Genomic DNA, 15,559 nt, shown 5'->3' on the forward strand with positions numbered 1-15,559 from the left:
TCGAGGCCAACCCTACTCAGCGCGGCGCATGCGCTTCGGGACAGGGGAAACGATGGGCGGGGCGTAGTTTGCAGAGTCCCCCAACAACAACTCAATATGGCGGACCTGAGCAAGAAGTACTGCGTCTACTGCTTAGCTGATGTGACCAGCCTGCGTCTGCGTTGTACCGAGTGTCAGGACATCGAGCTATGCACAGACTGCTTCTCAGCGGGGGCAGAGATCGGCAATCACCGCCGGTGGCACGGCTACCAGCTGGTAGACGGCGGCCGATTCACACTATGGGGGCCCGAAGCAGAGGGAGGCTGGACCAGCAGGGAAGAGCAGCTGCTGCTCGATGCAATCGAACAATTTGGATTCGGAAACTGGGTGAGCAGAATCAATGGGCAAGTAGGGGAGAGTAGATGCTGCTCGATGGCATCCAACCTGTTCGTTTGGGATATCATTTCCTGGGATTTGGATGGATGGATTTATCCTTGTTTAACTACCAATTTACCCACAATTATTTTTAGAATCCTGCTACATTGTTTCAAGAGGCAGAACCAGCAGTGCAGAAAAGGGCAGCTACTGATTAGAGTTCCCTTTACTGTTTAGGGGTTTACACTCCCTTTAAACTCAGTGAGTATAGAGTAAGAGAAGGGAACAGAGGGTAGAAATAAGGGCCTGTCCTTGGAAGTTATTGTTGGTAGCTGTGTTCATGTGATTTTCCTATTACGCATTTAGAGGGTTAGGGGGTTTTCTGCACTGGTACATTGAGCACTTGGGACTTAGGGCTGTGAGGCCCAACTACATCTTATCCAATCCGGTATGAATTGCTGGTGTAACAGTAGGCATAGATCAGTGTCAGACTGTTGCCTTCGCTACTATGAGAGCAAACTGGCGCCTCACAGAGTCTGTATGTCTGACAGCCTCCTTACCACCCCACAAATGGAACTGCCTGATATATCCTACCCCTAACTTAAGATGTCCACCTTTAGCGAAGGCCTAGCAGTGTAGGTACATAGAATTAACCATATTAGCAGCTAATAGTACCTATAAAAATGGCACTGACCTTACTGATTCTCACTCACCACTGCCAATCCCTGAATATGTGCTAAACCTGGGAATGAAATAAGCAAATACTTTGCCTATTAGTTACATAGGGTTGAAAAAAGACCATTGTCCATCAAGTTCAACCCATCCGAGTAAACCCAGCACACAACCTATACTAACCAATCTATACACTCACATACATAAACCATATATATACAACCAGTAATACTAACTGTAGATATTGGTTAACATGTGCTTACACAGTGAAAATAGCTTCTTGCAGCCCCAGGTGCACGCTGTACCCACTGCCCGGGCAGATAAATTCAAGAATGAAGAAAACAGCAGCACTCCGGTTGTTTTGAAAAATGTGAATCTTTACTAAGTGCCAAAGGCAACGTTTCGGGCTTCACTCCAGCCCTTTATCAAGGCTTGATAAAGGGCTGGAGTGAAGCCCGAAACGTTGCCTTTGGCACTTAGTAAAGATTCACATTTTTCAAAACAACCGGAGTGCTGCTGTTTTCTTCATTCTTGACTAACTGTAGATATTAGTATCACAATAGCCCTGGATATTCTGCTTGTTCAAAAACTCATCCAGGCCCCTCTTAAAGGCATTAACAGAGTCTGCCATTACCCCATCACTAGGAAGGGCATTCCACAGCCTTACTGCCCTCACCGTGAAAAACCACCTACGCTGCTTTAAATGGAAGCTCCGTTCCTCTAATCTAAAGTGGTGACCTCTGGTGCGTTGATTGTTTTTATGGGAAAAAAGAACATCCCCCAACTGCCTATAATCCCCTCTAATGTACTTGTACAGAGTAATCATGTCCCCTCGCAAGCGCCTCTTTTCCAGAGAAAACAACCCCAACCTCGACAGTCTGCATATAAAGGAATCATTTTGTTGGGAAAGATGTTTCATTTTGCCTAAGGCATTGGTAGGATGTTAGAAAAGGTTGACTTGCCCTTCATATCGACCATCTCCCACAGTAGAAGAATGGTAGTCCACCCCATGCTCCCCATCTGTGCAATACAATTACCATAGTGATTTAATTGATCATTTTAATTTATATTTGTTTGAATTTTTGCCTGTTTTTTGTTGATGTTACCCTTTTCTTCTCAGGAGGATATGGCTGCACACGTGGGAGCTTCCAGAACACCAACAGAAGTAATGGAACACTACGTCACCATGTATATTCATGGCAACCTTGGGAAAGCGTGCATTCCAGACAGTATCCCCAACAGAGTAACTGACCACACATGCCCCACGGGAGGTCCGCTGTCCCCGAGCCTAACTACCCCGCTGCCTCCTTTAGACTTGACAGTTGCAGATCAGCAGCAGCTGGGATACATGCCACTCCGAGATGACTATGAAATCGAATACGACCAGGACGCAGAGACTCTAATTAGTGGGTTGTCTGTGAATTACGACGACGATGACGTTGAAGTAGAACTAAAAGAAGCCTATGTGGATATGTATGTGAGGAAACTTAAAGAAAGGCAGCGGAGGAAAAACATAGCTAGGGATTACAATCTTGTACCTGCCTTTTTGGGTAAAGATAAAAAGGACAAAGACAAACCAGCCAAACGGAAAATTTCCAAAGAGGAGAAGGAGCTCCGGTTAAAACTGAGGCCGCTGTATCAGTTTATGTCAAACAAGGAAATCGAGGACTTTTTCGAGAACATGCACAAAGAGCGAATGCTTAGGGCTAAAATCCGGGAACTGCAGAGGTATCGCCGAAATGGCATTACCAAGATGGAGGAATCTGCAGAATATGAGGCTGCCAGACATAAACGGGAGAAAAGGAAAGAAAATAAGAACACTGCGAGCTCCAAGAGAGGGAGAGAAGACGGTAAGGAGAGTGAATTTGCTGCCATTGAAAACCTTGCTGGCTTTGAACTGCTGTCTGACAGAGAAAAGGTGCTGTGCAGCTCCCTCAACTTGAGCCCCACTCGCTACCTGACTGTAAAAACCATCATCATTAAGGACCACCTACAGAAACGGCAAGGGATCCCATCCAAAAGCCGCCTCCCCAGCTATCTGGATAAAGTATTAAAGAAAAGGATTTTAAATTTCCTAACAGAGAGTGGCTGGATATCTAGAGATGCATCCTGACAGGTTCTTCTTTGAATGACTTTCTAGGCACAAAGAGTCCCATTATGGTGCGTTTTTATGTCCTTTTATCCCTTCATGCTACAGTGATAAGTGGCCATTGGATTTCTCATTACAGGAATGGGACGAAAATACCCCTGGTGTTATGTTTAATACATACATTCACACTGTGCTCTTATCACATGTACTTCAAGTGCAACACAAGGAGTTACCCGGCCGTTTGTAACCAAGGTCTAATGCAGGTTCAGTGGCTGGCAAGGAATTGCTCACAAAATGTTTCCCTACATGTAATTCAAAGGGAATTGCTGCTGTGCAATACAGAGAAAAGGGGCAATTCATACCCATACATTTTTCTTGTATTTTGTCTAAATTGGAGAACATAGGGGGTAATGTAAACCAGGTAGGTGAAGCAGCTGCTCGATCTGCTACCATTCTGATTGACAGAAATAAGTGTAAAATTGTGATTAAACTGTTTGCAGATCCTATGTTTCTGCTTGCAATGCCTGTGCCTTTCTCCCCTGCATTCTACATCCGGTGCTTGCCTAGACAGAGTGTAGTCCAGGGTGACCACATAACTTGAAAATTCTGGGAAACATCTAATAAATACATGTTGCAGGGCAGCTGATTGCAATTTATTCTGAATACAATCTGTTTAGCCCTGCATTCTGAATTTTTGAGACGTGTCTCTGAATTTTGAATTGATTTGGTCACCCCAGTGTAGTCAGCTGCAGAAGGGGCCTTCACTTTGCTGCCACTGCAGGGATTACACACATCTGAATATAAAGCTCACTGTGTTTGGGTTGTTCCCAGTGTCATGGGAATATCTGCTTGGTTCATAAAGATCTTTATTTAGCCATGAAATCACTGATTCATGGAGCTTGCTATTTGTCCAGGAAACCATCACACATTAAAGGGCCAGTAACTCAAATACCAAATAGGACTCCTGTTGGCAAATATATTACATTTTGGATAAGCCATCATTCTGTAGGTGTGTAGGGGGCCGTGACTGATGGCTTTGGCATATCCGCAGTGTTAGGCTGATCACACACACACACACACGTACGTGCGTGCCATTTTAAAGGAACAGTAACACCAAAAAATGAAAGTGTATAAAAGTAATTACAATATAATGTACTGTTGCTCTGCATTGCTACAACTGGTGTGTTTGCCTCAGAAAGACTACTATAGTTTATATAAGTAAGCTGCTGTGTAGCCATGGGGGCAGCCATTCAAAGGAGAAAAGGCACAGGTTACTTAGCAGATAACCGATAAACCCCCATTATATGGGGCTTATCTACTAGTTATCTGCTATGTAACCTGTGCCTTTTCTCCTTTTTTCCAGCTTGAATGGCTGCCCCCATGGCTACACAGCAGCTTATTTATACAGTAGCTTTTCTGTAGCAAAAACACCAGTTTTTTTGCAGAGCACATTATATTTTAATTACTTTAAAACACTTTAAAGCCCAAAATTACTCTTCTTAGTGTGTTTGGGTTGAAAAGTACCAGTACCAGCACTTTTTGCAAGTTTTGGAATACCTTTCAGCTGGCTTAAAAGTGCTTTGTGTGGCAATAGCCTTATATCTAAATATCATGTTATCTGCTGTGTGCCGTGGGCCCTACTGTACCCAGTACGACTGCTTTACATGGCAAGGGAGCTGGTTTCTGTACATTCTACTGGAACTTCTAAAGAATTTTTAGAATTACACGGTGACAGTACATTATATTTGCCCTTTAAAGGGGTAGTTCACCTTTAAGTTAACATTTAGTATGTTATGGAACGCCTTATTTTGAACAATTTTGCAGTTGGTTTTCATTATTAATTTTTTATCGTTTTTAAATTATTTGCCTCTCTCGTCTGCCTTTTTCCGGCTTTCAAATGGGGGTCGCTGACCCCGGCAGCCAAACTATTACTCTGTGAGGCTCCAATTTGTTATTGTTACTTTTTATTACTTGTCTTTCTGTGCAGGCCCTTTGCTGTTCATATCCCCATCTCTCGTCTAAACCACTGCCTGGTTGCTAGGGTAAATAGGACCCTAGCGACAGCTGCTAAAATACCAAATGGAGAGCTTCTGGACAAAAAGCAAAATAATTGAAAAACTATACAAAATGAAGGCCAATTGCAAATTGTCTTGGAATATCAATGTCAACACCAAAGTTAATTTAAAGGTGAACTACCACTTTAATACACACACACACAGATATACATAAAATATGTCTGTATTTCTAAACACAGCAGACAGGTCATGCATTCAGTGCAACTTCATAAATCAGTGAATAGTGATACAGACGGGATTCCATGTATTTCTTATTTTTGTGGTGTATCTTTTGTCCCAGAGTATATTTCCATGTCCAGATACACCAGATGGCTGGAAATACTGAAGAAGTTTTAATGTTTTATTTTTAAAGGTAATATATATATATATATTTTTTATGATCTCTGAAAGGAATATTTCAGTATAGGATGGCCTGATTTTTTTTTTTAAATTGGGCAACTAAATCCCAGAGTGGGTGTTTTCTTTTGCACACTGAGCTGCTATGCTGCTTTATAGGAGCACAGTGGAGCCACAGCGTAGGCTAGCCCTGGTAGGGATACTGACGTGGAACATGACCCCTAATACAAAGCCTTGGAGGTTTAACTGACTCTGGGCTTTAGTTGCCCTTTAGAATGACTAATCTATGTTTTGCATGGGTATTTATTTTCACTGTGAATTTTCAATGCTATTACACTAGGATGTCCAGCTATTACTAGGTTAATTGGAGGACTCTTGTCATTGTATGGGGGTGGGATATAGTGCGTATATAGGAAACCTTTGGTGCTCCCACTGTGGCTGGAAACTAGAAATCCTGTTATTCCACAGAGCGTGGCTGCAGGGAGTTCTACAAGATTGCAGAGCAGTAACTGTGTATAGAACAGATATGTTTCTCTCGAGATCTCAATGAGCATTCAGAGCTCATGTATATTTAAAGGACAAGGAAAGACGAGTATACGAATGGATGCTGTTAGGTCTGGTTAAACAAAATTGCAGCAATCTGGTGCAGCACCGTGCCACCATCTTACCCTTTGTTCCCAGGGATCCCTTGTGCCTATAGTTAGACTTAGGGCATCTGACCTTACAATGGTGCCCACACAGGGGCAAGGGGAATGGGTTCCCCAGGAAGGAAGGATAAGATTGCAGCCATAAGTACACCCCTTTGCAAGTGCGATTCTTCTGCCTGAAGGAATACATAGAGCTTTAATCCACAGGGGGGGTTCCTAACATGTTGGCATCCACTAGTGAATTGGCCTTTCCTTGTACTTGAAAGGTTATTTCTGTGGTTTATTTACCAGAAATGAGCACAAGAAAACAGCCAGGTTCTGGCTAACAATACAGATATACCCAGCTCTTTATTAACCTATTTGTATATATACTCCAAGGCCTAAATGTAGGGCAGACTGACTGTTCAAACCTGCACGGCAAACAGCCCATTTCCACATAGCCACAGTGCAGGACTGACTTGCAATCCTTAACCTGATTGGCTGGATATCTATCAATGAAATTGGCTAATTCTAAGCAAATTTTCAATTGGTCTTCATTTTTTTATTCTAGTTTTTGAATCCTTCTTTTGCAGACTCATTTAAATGGGGGGTCACTGACCAGAGCAGCCAAAAAAATGGCTACACTTTTATTGTTATTGTTACTTTTTATTACTTGGTACAGGTATTCAGGTCCTCTCCTATTCATATTCCTGTCTTCTATTCAAACCCCTGCCTGGTAACTAAGGTACTTTGGACCCTAGCAACCAGATAGCTGCTCAACAAAACAATGAAAATGTATAATTGTAAAACCTTTTCTTCCAGCCAACAAAATACTCAGTACTTGGTAGGCTTCTGTTGTGCAAGGTCCCTGCATCCTGAGGAAGCTGTAAATCCATAGGGTCCCACCTGTCATGGAGCATATACAGGTCCCACACTGGGCAATCCCAGTTGTACGTATTAAAGGAGTGGCCCCATAATGCATTGCCTTACTTGCTACCTGTGTCATATTTTCCACTTCTCAGCCATTGTTACTCTGTAGGTTCCTTTGCCAGAGAAATTCAATAGAAAGGTGTATTTAGGTTCAAGCTGGCCGCTCATACATCTTTTTCTGGTTTTGTGTTGGCATTGGATAACATTTCCTGGGATTCAAGATAAAGATGGACTATTAAATCTTTCAGCCAGTGCATTTGTACAAAACCCGGAAAGCTCATTATAAGTTATATATCATGGCTGGAAGCGGAAACGCCATGGAATTCGCGACGGAGCGGTTTTCTCACGGAGCGTCTTCGTGGAATGACTTTCATGTTGGACGTATAGAAAGCCACGGAGCCTTTTACATTTTCTAATTTATTATTTTGCCAGAAATAGTAATACTATAAATCTGTTGGCATTATTTCCATTTTTTATGATGTAATAAACAAGTTTCTGTGAAACTGAAAATCTGTGCCACATTTCTGCCTCCTACGTTTGTATGTTTTATTAACATTCGTACATTACATCGTAGAATCACGGAACATCTACCCCCATATCTAATAATGCGCTATGTTTGCCCAGGAGCAGTAACCCATAGCAACCAATAAGTGGTTTGCTTTTAAACAGGTAACCAGTATATGCTCCCTGCTGATTGGTTGTCTTTTATTACATACCCCCATTAAAGCACACAAAATGAAACCCAGTAACTTTCTGGAATGTTTGCTTGGCCTTAGTCAGTGATATTGTCTTTAAAGGGAAACTATACCCCCAATGTAGGTCTTTATAAAAATATATTGCATAAACAGCTCATATGTAAAGCCCTGCTTCATCTAAATAAACCATTTTCATAAAAATATACTTTTTAGCAGTATGTGCCATTGGGTAATCCTAAATAGAAAATTGCCATTTTAAGTACTAAGGGCCGCCCCCTGGGATCATAGGATTCACAGTGCACACAAACAAGCCAAGGCACACATACATGCTAGGCCCCATCAGCCAATGAATGGGCAGAGTTCTGCTTTTTACTCCCACACTACTTCCTGTTACAGTTAGAGCTGCATTATTTCCTGTCAGCTGATCTCTGAGGGAGCACACAGCCCATCACTAAATGGCGGCTCAAGGGAAAGGATGTAAAAGGGCAATATTTACTGATATATATATTCCAGTTTGGTAAGATTCTTTAATAGGTCACTAATATAAACTATCTGTTGGTTAAGTATTCATTCTGGGGGTATATTTTTCCTTTAAAGGGCAAATAGTGGCAACTGCCCAGGGCCGCACAGAGAAGCAGTTGAAGGTGATGCTTTATATCCAAAAACAGTGGCACCACAGAAAGATGGCCCAGTTACCAACCAAAAGTTTTGAGGGGAAAGAAAATTATAGTGGCAATGTAATAATGTAATAATAGATGCAAAGTTTGTTCTGGGTTTAAAGCTGAATTATAGTAGCTCCAGCCTGTGTGCTTTATAAATAAGGGAAACACAAGCCACAGGGTAGCAGGTAAGCCATTATAGGCACTTGGGGTTGCCTAACTGTAATGACCGGGGGCCGCTGGTCCTTGTGTTCGGTGTAGGGACCTACGAGGAGGGGGAACAGGAAGGACAGATGTTTCGCAAACTGTTGAGGCATAGGTAGAGTTAACAGAGGGCAGGTACTGTATGGAAGCACAGTCTGGTAACAAGGCAAGACAGAGGGTAGGTAATGGCACAGGCAGGGTTAACCAGGAAGCAGGAAGGCACAGTTGAAGGAAAGTCCAAGGCTCAGCATTCTGGGGCTTTACAAGGAACAAAATGTAATGATTAGGAAGTAGGCCAGGAAAGGCAGTGCTGCATACACAGGGCAGGCATAGGTGTAAAAGGGTCAAATACAAAGCGAGACCTTTTGGACAGGAGGAAAGCCTACTAGCAAGACTGACCCTATGGACTTGCAAAGTCAGTGGCCCTTTTTAAGGGAATGTTCCCACCACTAAGCAGAGCACTGACATCCCACAGTGTCCAGCTGGCCTGCTGTGCTCATTGGCGCAACATCATTGCTCTGCAACGCAGGGATCTGCCCAGAGTTTTCTTACACAAGGGAGATCCCTGCAATTAATGGCTCCCTGTGCTTCTAGCTGTACCCATTTGGCACGCAACATAAATGCCTAAAGGTGGCCATACACATTACAATTACCATAGCTCGTACCCTCCACTAATGTTCAGAGCTGAATCGTCAGATATGGAGGTAGAAACAATAGGGATGCTACCCCTATCTGACGATTCAGCCCTAAACGCTTGCCTTTGCTCCGGCAAACAGTGCCTGATCTAAATTTTCTGTCCTGCCCGATCAACAAAACAACCAATATCCAAAGCTTTTGTGATATCAGTCGCCTCGTTAATCCACCAAATAAGCTGTCTCCTTCCGAATGTATCTTATATTTTGTTTGGGGTGCAGTTACTCAGAATGCCATCGGTGCAGCCATAGTCTATCAGTAAGGGAAAAGAAAGAACACAGACAACATGAGTGCTTCAAACACTGGAATCTAGAAAAAAAAACCCCACACATAGAATACTTGCTATAAACTGTGAGTTTTATTCAGAAGAAAATATCCCTGCGACTGATACAATTTTGCACTGTTGCATGGGAGATTATATATAGAATCAATTCCAAGCGCAGTTATACTGTACAACCCAATAATATCTTAGGTCTCCAATCAATAGCTCTCCTGTAATAGAGGCACTCTCTGGCTTAGACTTCACCTGTGCTATAACTGGATGTGGCTAAGCTCCCAGCAATATTATTTTAGGGCCCCTGGAAATATACACACTGAAACAGCTCATCAGTTAGTACCCCATTGGGCCCCCTATACCGGCAGGCTACACCAGTTATCACTGGGTCTGCTTCCTTTTATGGTTATTCCCCAAACTTGCTGCCAATAATGAGTGTGTTTGTTAGTCCAGAATTCTACGATATGTGGCTATAGAGGTGGTGACGAGGGTAGCGGCAGTACTTTAACTGGTCAGTTTATAGATTTCCCCTTGGCTGTATTTGGCCTCAGTGATTTCCACTCCATTCTTGATTATAAAGCTCGTGTATATATCCTTTATTTATCTAATGAGTGAGGCACAACAATTGGAATGAAGAAGGTATAAAAACATTTATAAACTCACAGTCATGTAAATGTTACATTTTATAGGCCTGGCATTTATAAATACATATTGGAGATTACCGGAATGAAGGTTTGGGGAAGATTTTTCAACTTTAAAAGAAACCCCAGCCATTTAATATCTAAACATTGTTTATTAAAAAAAAAAAAAAAACAAGAAAAAAAAAAAAAATCAGTTAAGGTCCTTTCACAACCCCAACTAACGCAGGCCTCAGGGTACGTTCATGAAGCTTGTATCCTACTTTGGTTACTAGGGCCACGGTGCCCGGCTCCTTTCCCTCAACAGGACTATGAAACAAGGCTTCATGTTCATAAGGGTTAAACTTGTCCCCAACTGGATTCAGCTTGACCACCCCGTGCTTTTTGAGCACTTTCTGCATCTGCACTTCAGTCATGATGAGCCCTTCGTACAGGTTTTTTAAGTGAGGATTTTCAGCCTTGATCTCTGCTTTTGGAACACTTTCTGTTGCTTTCTCCAAGATATCAGCAACCTCCAGCAGGTCCTTGCAGAAGCCCTGGATACCTGAAAGGTAAACCATGCATATTTAGCATTAACAACTTAATATCAATACAGAAAGCACAGGCATATTACAGGCATTGGCATTTACAGGCCATATTTATCCTAAAGCCTGGGATTGATGCTTTAATGCTGCAATGTGACTGGGAAAGATTTATATACTCTGGAGAGCTAAAATCAAAGGGTTACTGAGAATTCTGCAACACTGTAATGTTCTTAGTAAGCCACTTTTTTCTCAGTATGGCTGCTTGCAGATTGGAACACCCTGTTACAAGCAGTCTGACTTTCACCTCTGCCTTACAGACACTTGCAGTGGTCACAACACTTGGATCCAATCATATTTTCATGGACCACCTTAAAATTACTATACACAACAAATGGCCATGCCAAACACGAGGATCAGGGCCCAATATGGCCACCCACGTACTGGATTACACAATGGGTCCAGCAAAGACCTGTCTGATGAGGATAATGCTCCTCGTCCGGCCAGACTGACCGATATTGGCCCAATTTTCAGCCAGGTATTAGTGTGACAGGCTCCACAGACAGGCCAATAAGCTGTGGGTTTACATATGGTTAGGCGGGTTTTGGCTGAAATCCACACATGCTTTGCTTGCGAGAGGGTTCAGACCAAACTCTTCCTTCCGCCACCCTGCTTGCAACCTTACTATGCCCTGATTCTGCCTCCAGCAGCCTGCTCTGCCCCACCCCTTTGTGACCACAGCGATGGGCAGTGGGTTTATAAATACAGGTAACTCGCTGGGCCAGGCTGGGCGCAAGTTGGAAGAATAAACCGCCACATAGGCAGCTTGTAGATAGACAGACCTGCAGCTGTCGGATAGAGCAAGATAATAAGTTTAAACAATAAGTCCCACTTTTGTGTAGATGCACAAAGTCTGAACAAATAACACTGACAGGGTGACGATATACACACTGAAAAAGGAAACTGCAGGTAAGAGGCATTTTCATGCCATATTAACGGCACATTCACTTGGTAAGATCATTACCGGAATGGCAGAGACGGGAACTGACCATCAGCAGTGCAAGTGCATAGAGGCCTCCCTGAAGGCATCCTGATACTGCATTTGTAACATGGCAGGCAAACTCCCTGATACTGCCACAATGACTTTGCCTTGAGTAATACATTCCGTGCGTACTCACCATATAATTTAGCTTCATCCACTAATTTCTTACTCCTTTGCCTCAAGTTTTCTGTGTCTGCTAAAGCCCGCTTATATTTGTCCTAGGAATTAAGGAAGAAGATGAGAGGCGCCAGAATATAACAGATATTACTAATTACTAATACTAAAATAGAATAGCAGTGAAAAATAATTTCCTCTATCTCAGAAGGACCAAACAGGGAGTAGCTTTAGTTTCTTTGTTTTCCCTCTTTAGCTCAAGAAATAACAAAAACCACAGATATTTCCTAATTAAAACAGTAGACAAAAAGTGTTGAGCACAAGCCCTATTATTTATTGCACTCAGGATAAACAGGGAGGTACACTGCCCCTTCAAACTCAGCTGTTTATCTTTTAATTCCAAACAGCTTTTGGCAGTTAGCAGGGTGCTGGGAGTTGCAGGGAGAACCCCGATGAAGATGCTGAAAACAAATCAAGCAACTGGTACTGAATATAATATATTGTTTTATTTAAGTCAGTACTGACCTGCTAGAGACTTGTGGGCTGGATGTGCCCCCCCCCAAATAAATCACTGGGCCACCATATGGAAACTGATTTAATTGCACCCCACCACAAACTTGCTTCTTTGACGTTAGAGCCCAGGACAAATGCCCTTTCCACTTTATTGTAAAACAGGTCCAGAATCCATATCCAATTCTTAAGACTGATGGTGCTCTTATAGGGAAAGTGATTGTGCCAAGGCAATCGAATACTCACAGTGAGGTCTTTGATCTGATCTTCTAGTTTGGCCTTTTCTGTGGCAGCCTGATCAGGACTTTCCTCAGTCTGGTTCTTACTCTTATCCTCGTCCTGGGTGGGATTGTTTTGCTCTTTTGTTGCTGTGCACATCAGCCGGGGGCATGTTCTAAGGGGGCAAGATTAAGTTATTATTTATTGAAAATAATTTTTTACAGAAATGCCATTTGCACAAGACGCTCTAGCCAACCCCACAGTTACTGAACACCACCTCTAATGTTTCTTTAGAAAGCTGGCAGTTGTACAACTTTGGGTTTTATTTAATAATGTTGGCTCACACACCCTGTACTTAGTTATTCTTAAATAAATACAGAGTTTGAGTGCACAGTTCTATTTGGCCTCATTAGTTACCAATCTTGACAAAAATAATAAAACAAAGGCATTATGCAGAGACTCCAATTACACGCTGCCATCTAGTGCTCTAAATGAAATGGTGCTGCTCTGAATAGTCCGACTACTGTAGTAACATGGCAACTTGACCTTCATTATCATCATCACCATTTATTTATATAGCACCAGCTAATAACGCAGCACTATACATTCATTTATAACCAAAAAGGGTCTTACAATAAACTAACAAAGGTTACGGAATAGAGGTAGGATCACCTTGCATGAAAATATGCAGAAACGGGACAATACTTTATTACTAAATAATATGGCAACTGTATATCAGAGGCAGTTTCGTAACTGATATATACTTACTATTGCTCACTTCTACATAAGAAATACTGGCTTATGCAGGCCGTACCATTACATGATGCAACAGTGGGCAATCATTTACTGGCAGACAGCATGAACTTCCAAGGGCATCACATGGTATTCTAAATGCAGCACAAAGCTTTGCAAAATCATTTTAGGCTGTTGCTTAAAGGAATTTATTACATAAAAACATACAGTGCACATTGCCTGTAAATGCAATTAGCAGTGGTACAGCTCTCCAGGCCCCCTGCCATTCTATGGTATATTCTGGGCTAGATATGCTCCAAGCATCAAGCTTACTGCCCCATCAAGCTTACTGCCCCCCATCAAGCTTACTGCCCCCCATCAAGCTTACTGCCCCCCATCAAGCTTACTGCCCCATCAAGATTACTGCCCCATCAAGATTACTGCCCGGTAAAGCCTTTTGACATACACCCCATAAATGTCCTAATAATGCCAGTTTATATATAAGGATATATAATATATATTGAGTAGACTGCCTCATCTATGAGGGCGAGCATTCAGTGTGCACACTCCTGCTTAGCGATCACTTTAAGCCCCTGTGCCCCCCCTATGCCTGAGCAATGCCCCTGACTGGGGCTCATTTATCAATGCTGGGCAAATTAGCAGCCGGCCAGCAGGTCCGGACTGAGCTCCAACATAGACTCTGGCATTTCAGGTACAGTCCTTGAGCCCAATAAACAGTGACTGTCTATGGCAGGGTCGGACAGGGGGGTGCAGAGTCCACCAGGGCTTCTGCTTCGGGGTGCCCCTGAACCCCCCCAATGGCCTTTCAACCACCCCCCCCCCACCCCATCACCTCCCCCGAGTGCACCTGAATTAACCTTAGGGCCATCAGCGCGTTGGGGGAGGCGGGAGGGAGACCTGCGGGTCGGTATAGTGCCCTGTGGGGATCGGGTCTGGGCCGCCGGTGCCCACAGGATTTTTTCCCGGTGTCCCGGCAGTCCAGTCTGACCCTGGTCTATGGCACCTTACAGCAGCCCCTCCGGCATTTGGCAGAACCCACAGATTGCCAGTCCGGGCCTGCTGGTCAGTAACCCATAGCAACCACTCGGTGATTACCTTTTTTTTTAGCCAGCATCAGGTAGGGCAATGCCAGCAAGCAGTCCAGTGGTTGCCAATCAAATGCGTAAACAAATTACACCTTATTTACACGACACAGCCTGCCGATTGGGCTCATTTTGTTGCCATTTTTTAAATAGGCCCCTTAGTGTTTTCATTATATGTATCGGTTATTGATTGCTTTATATGTTACTCTGTATGTCCAATGTATGAAACCCACTTATTGTACAGCGCTGCGGAATATGTTGCGCTTTATAAATGTTAATAATAATAATAATATATACCATTTCTGTTTGCTGTGACCTTCCACCTCTTACTGTTCCTATATTTTACTCATACAAAGATGCCTTTAATGGTAAAGTAAGTAACCTCTTGCACCCCCAAATACCAACAGTATAGGAATCTCTATGGATAACAATTCTGCCCTCCAGTTGTTGGGGATACTGGGCATTAAAGTCCAATAACAGCTAAAGGACCCCACGCCGGACCTTACATGAATAAAGAATGTAACTACATGTCAGACACTTCCAGTCATTCTCCTTACCGGACCGGTGTCTGTGCCGACCGCAGTACTGCGCCAAAGCTCTGCCTGAAGAGTCTCACTCCCCTGGCTGCCATGTCTCCTATCTCTCCACACGCACTGCACTCAGAGGGCAAGAAGCGGCGCAGCCTACACAGCCAACCGGTTCAGCAGCCAATCAGCAGCCCGCCTGTAGCCTAGCACATGCGCAGTAACTTCTGCAGTCAGGGGGCGGGTTTGCCATTCTAGTCAGCGTAGGTTGAGGCGGAGTTGAAATGTCATTGAGGTGAATTGCTTCACCCGGTTGTGTTTTTTTTTTACGCTTCAATAAACTTTATTGACAATATAAGAGATCTTGGAATGCCTGTCTGTTTTATTATGTGTCAGCAGTTATCAGCTATACCCAATACAACAACATTTGCAGATGTATATTTATCCTGCTTGCTGTAGGCACTGTGCCAAGAAAGTTATTTCAGCAGGAAAACTATGGTTGCTAAAAATATTGATGCCAATGTTATTTATTGGGAAGAGAGAGGCTAA

General features: G+C 43.1%; 2 protein-coding genes across 2 annotated transcripts; one reads left to right on the plus strand and one right to left on the minus strand.

The window, feature by feature from the left end:
• Positions 1–3: 3 nt before the first annotated feature.
• Positions 4–3,621, plus strand: tada2b (transcriptional adaptor 2B). Its single transcript, XM_012955721.3, has 2 exons — positions 4–366; positions 2,147–3,621. Exons 1-2 carry the CDS (start codon positions 97–99, stop codon positions 3,137–3,139), a joined length of 1,263 nt encoding a protein of 420 aa, XP_012811175.1. The 5' UTR covers positions 4–96; the 3' UTR covers positions 3,140–3,621.
• A 6,050-nt stretch (positions 3,622–9,671) lies between these two features.
• grpel1 (GrpE-like 1, mitochondrial) lies at positions 9,672–15,163 on the minus strand. Its single transcript, NM_001016179.2, is given in 4 exon segments — positions 9,672–10,789; positions 11,945–12,026; positions 12,679–12,826; positions 15,044–15,163. Coding segments are annotated over 4 exon segments (651 nt in total). The 5' UTR covers positions 15,118–15,163; the 3' UTR covers positions 9,672–10,442.
• Between the last annotated feature and the right edge of the window lie 396 nt (positions 15,164–15,559).

The sequence above is a fragment of the Xenopus tropicalis genome, chromosome 1 (assembly GCF_000004195.4).
Source record: "Xenopus tropicalis strain Nigerian chromosome 1, UCB_Xtro_10.0, whole genome shotgun sequence".
In the NCBI taxonomy this organism is placed as follows: domain Eukaryota; kingdom Metazoa; phylum Chordata; class Amphibia; order Anura; family Pipidae; genus Xenopus; species Xenopus tropicalis.

What these genes read in the sequence shown, in the direction of transcription:
- tada2b (XM_012955721.3), top strand. Translation starts at nt 97, where the DNA reads ATGGCGGACCTGAGCAAGAAGTACTGCGTCTACTGCTTAGCTGATGTG. An exon ending in AATTTGGATTCGGAAACTGG is followed by an intron (nt 367 to 2,146) that starts GTGAGCAGAATC and finishes TTTTCTTCTCAG; the next exon opens with GAGGATATGGCTGCACACGT.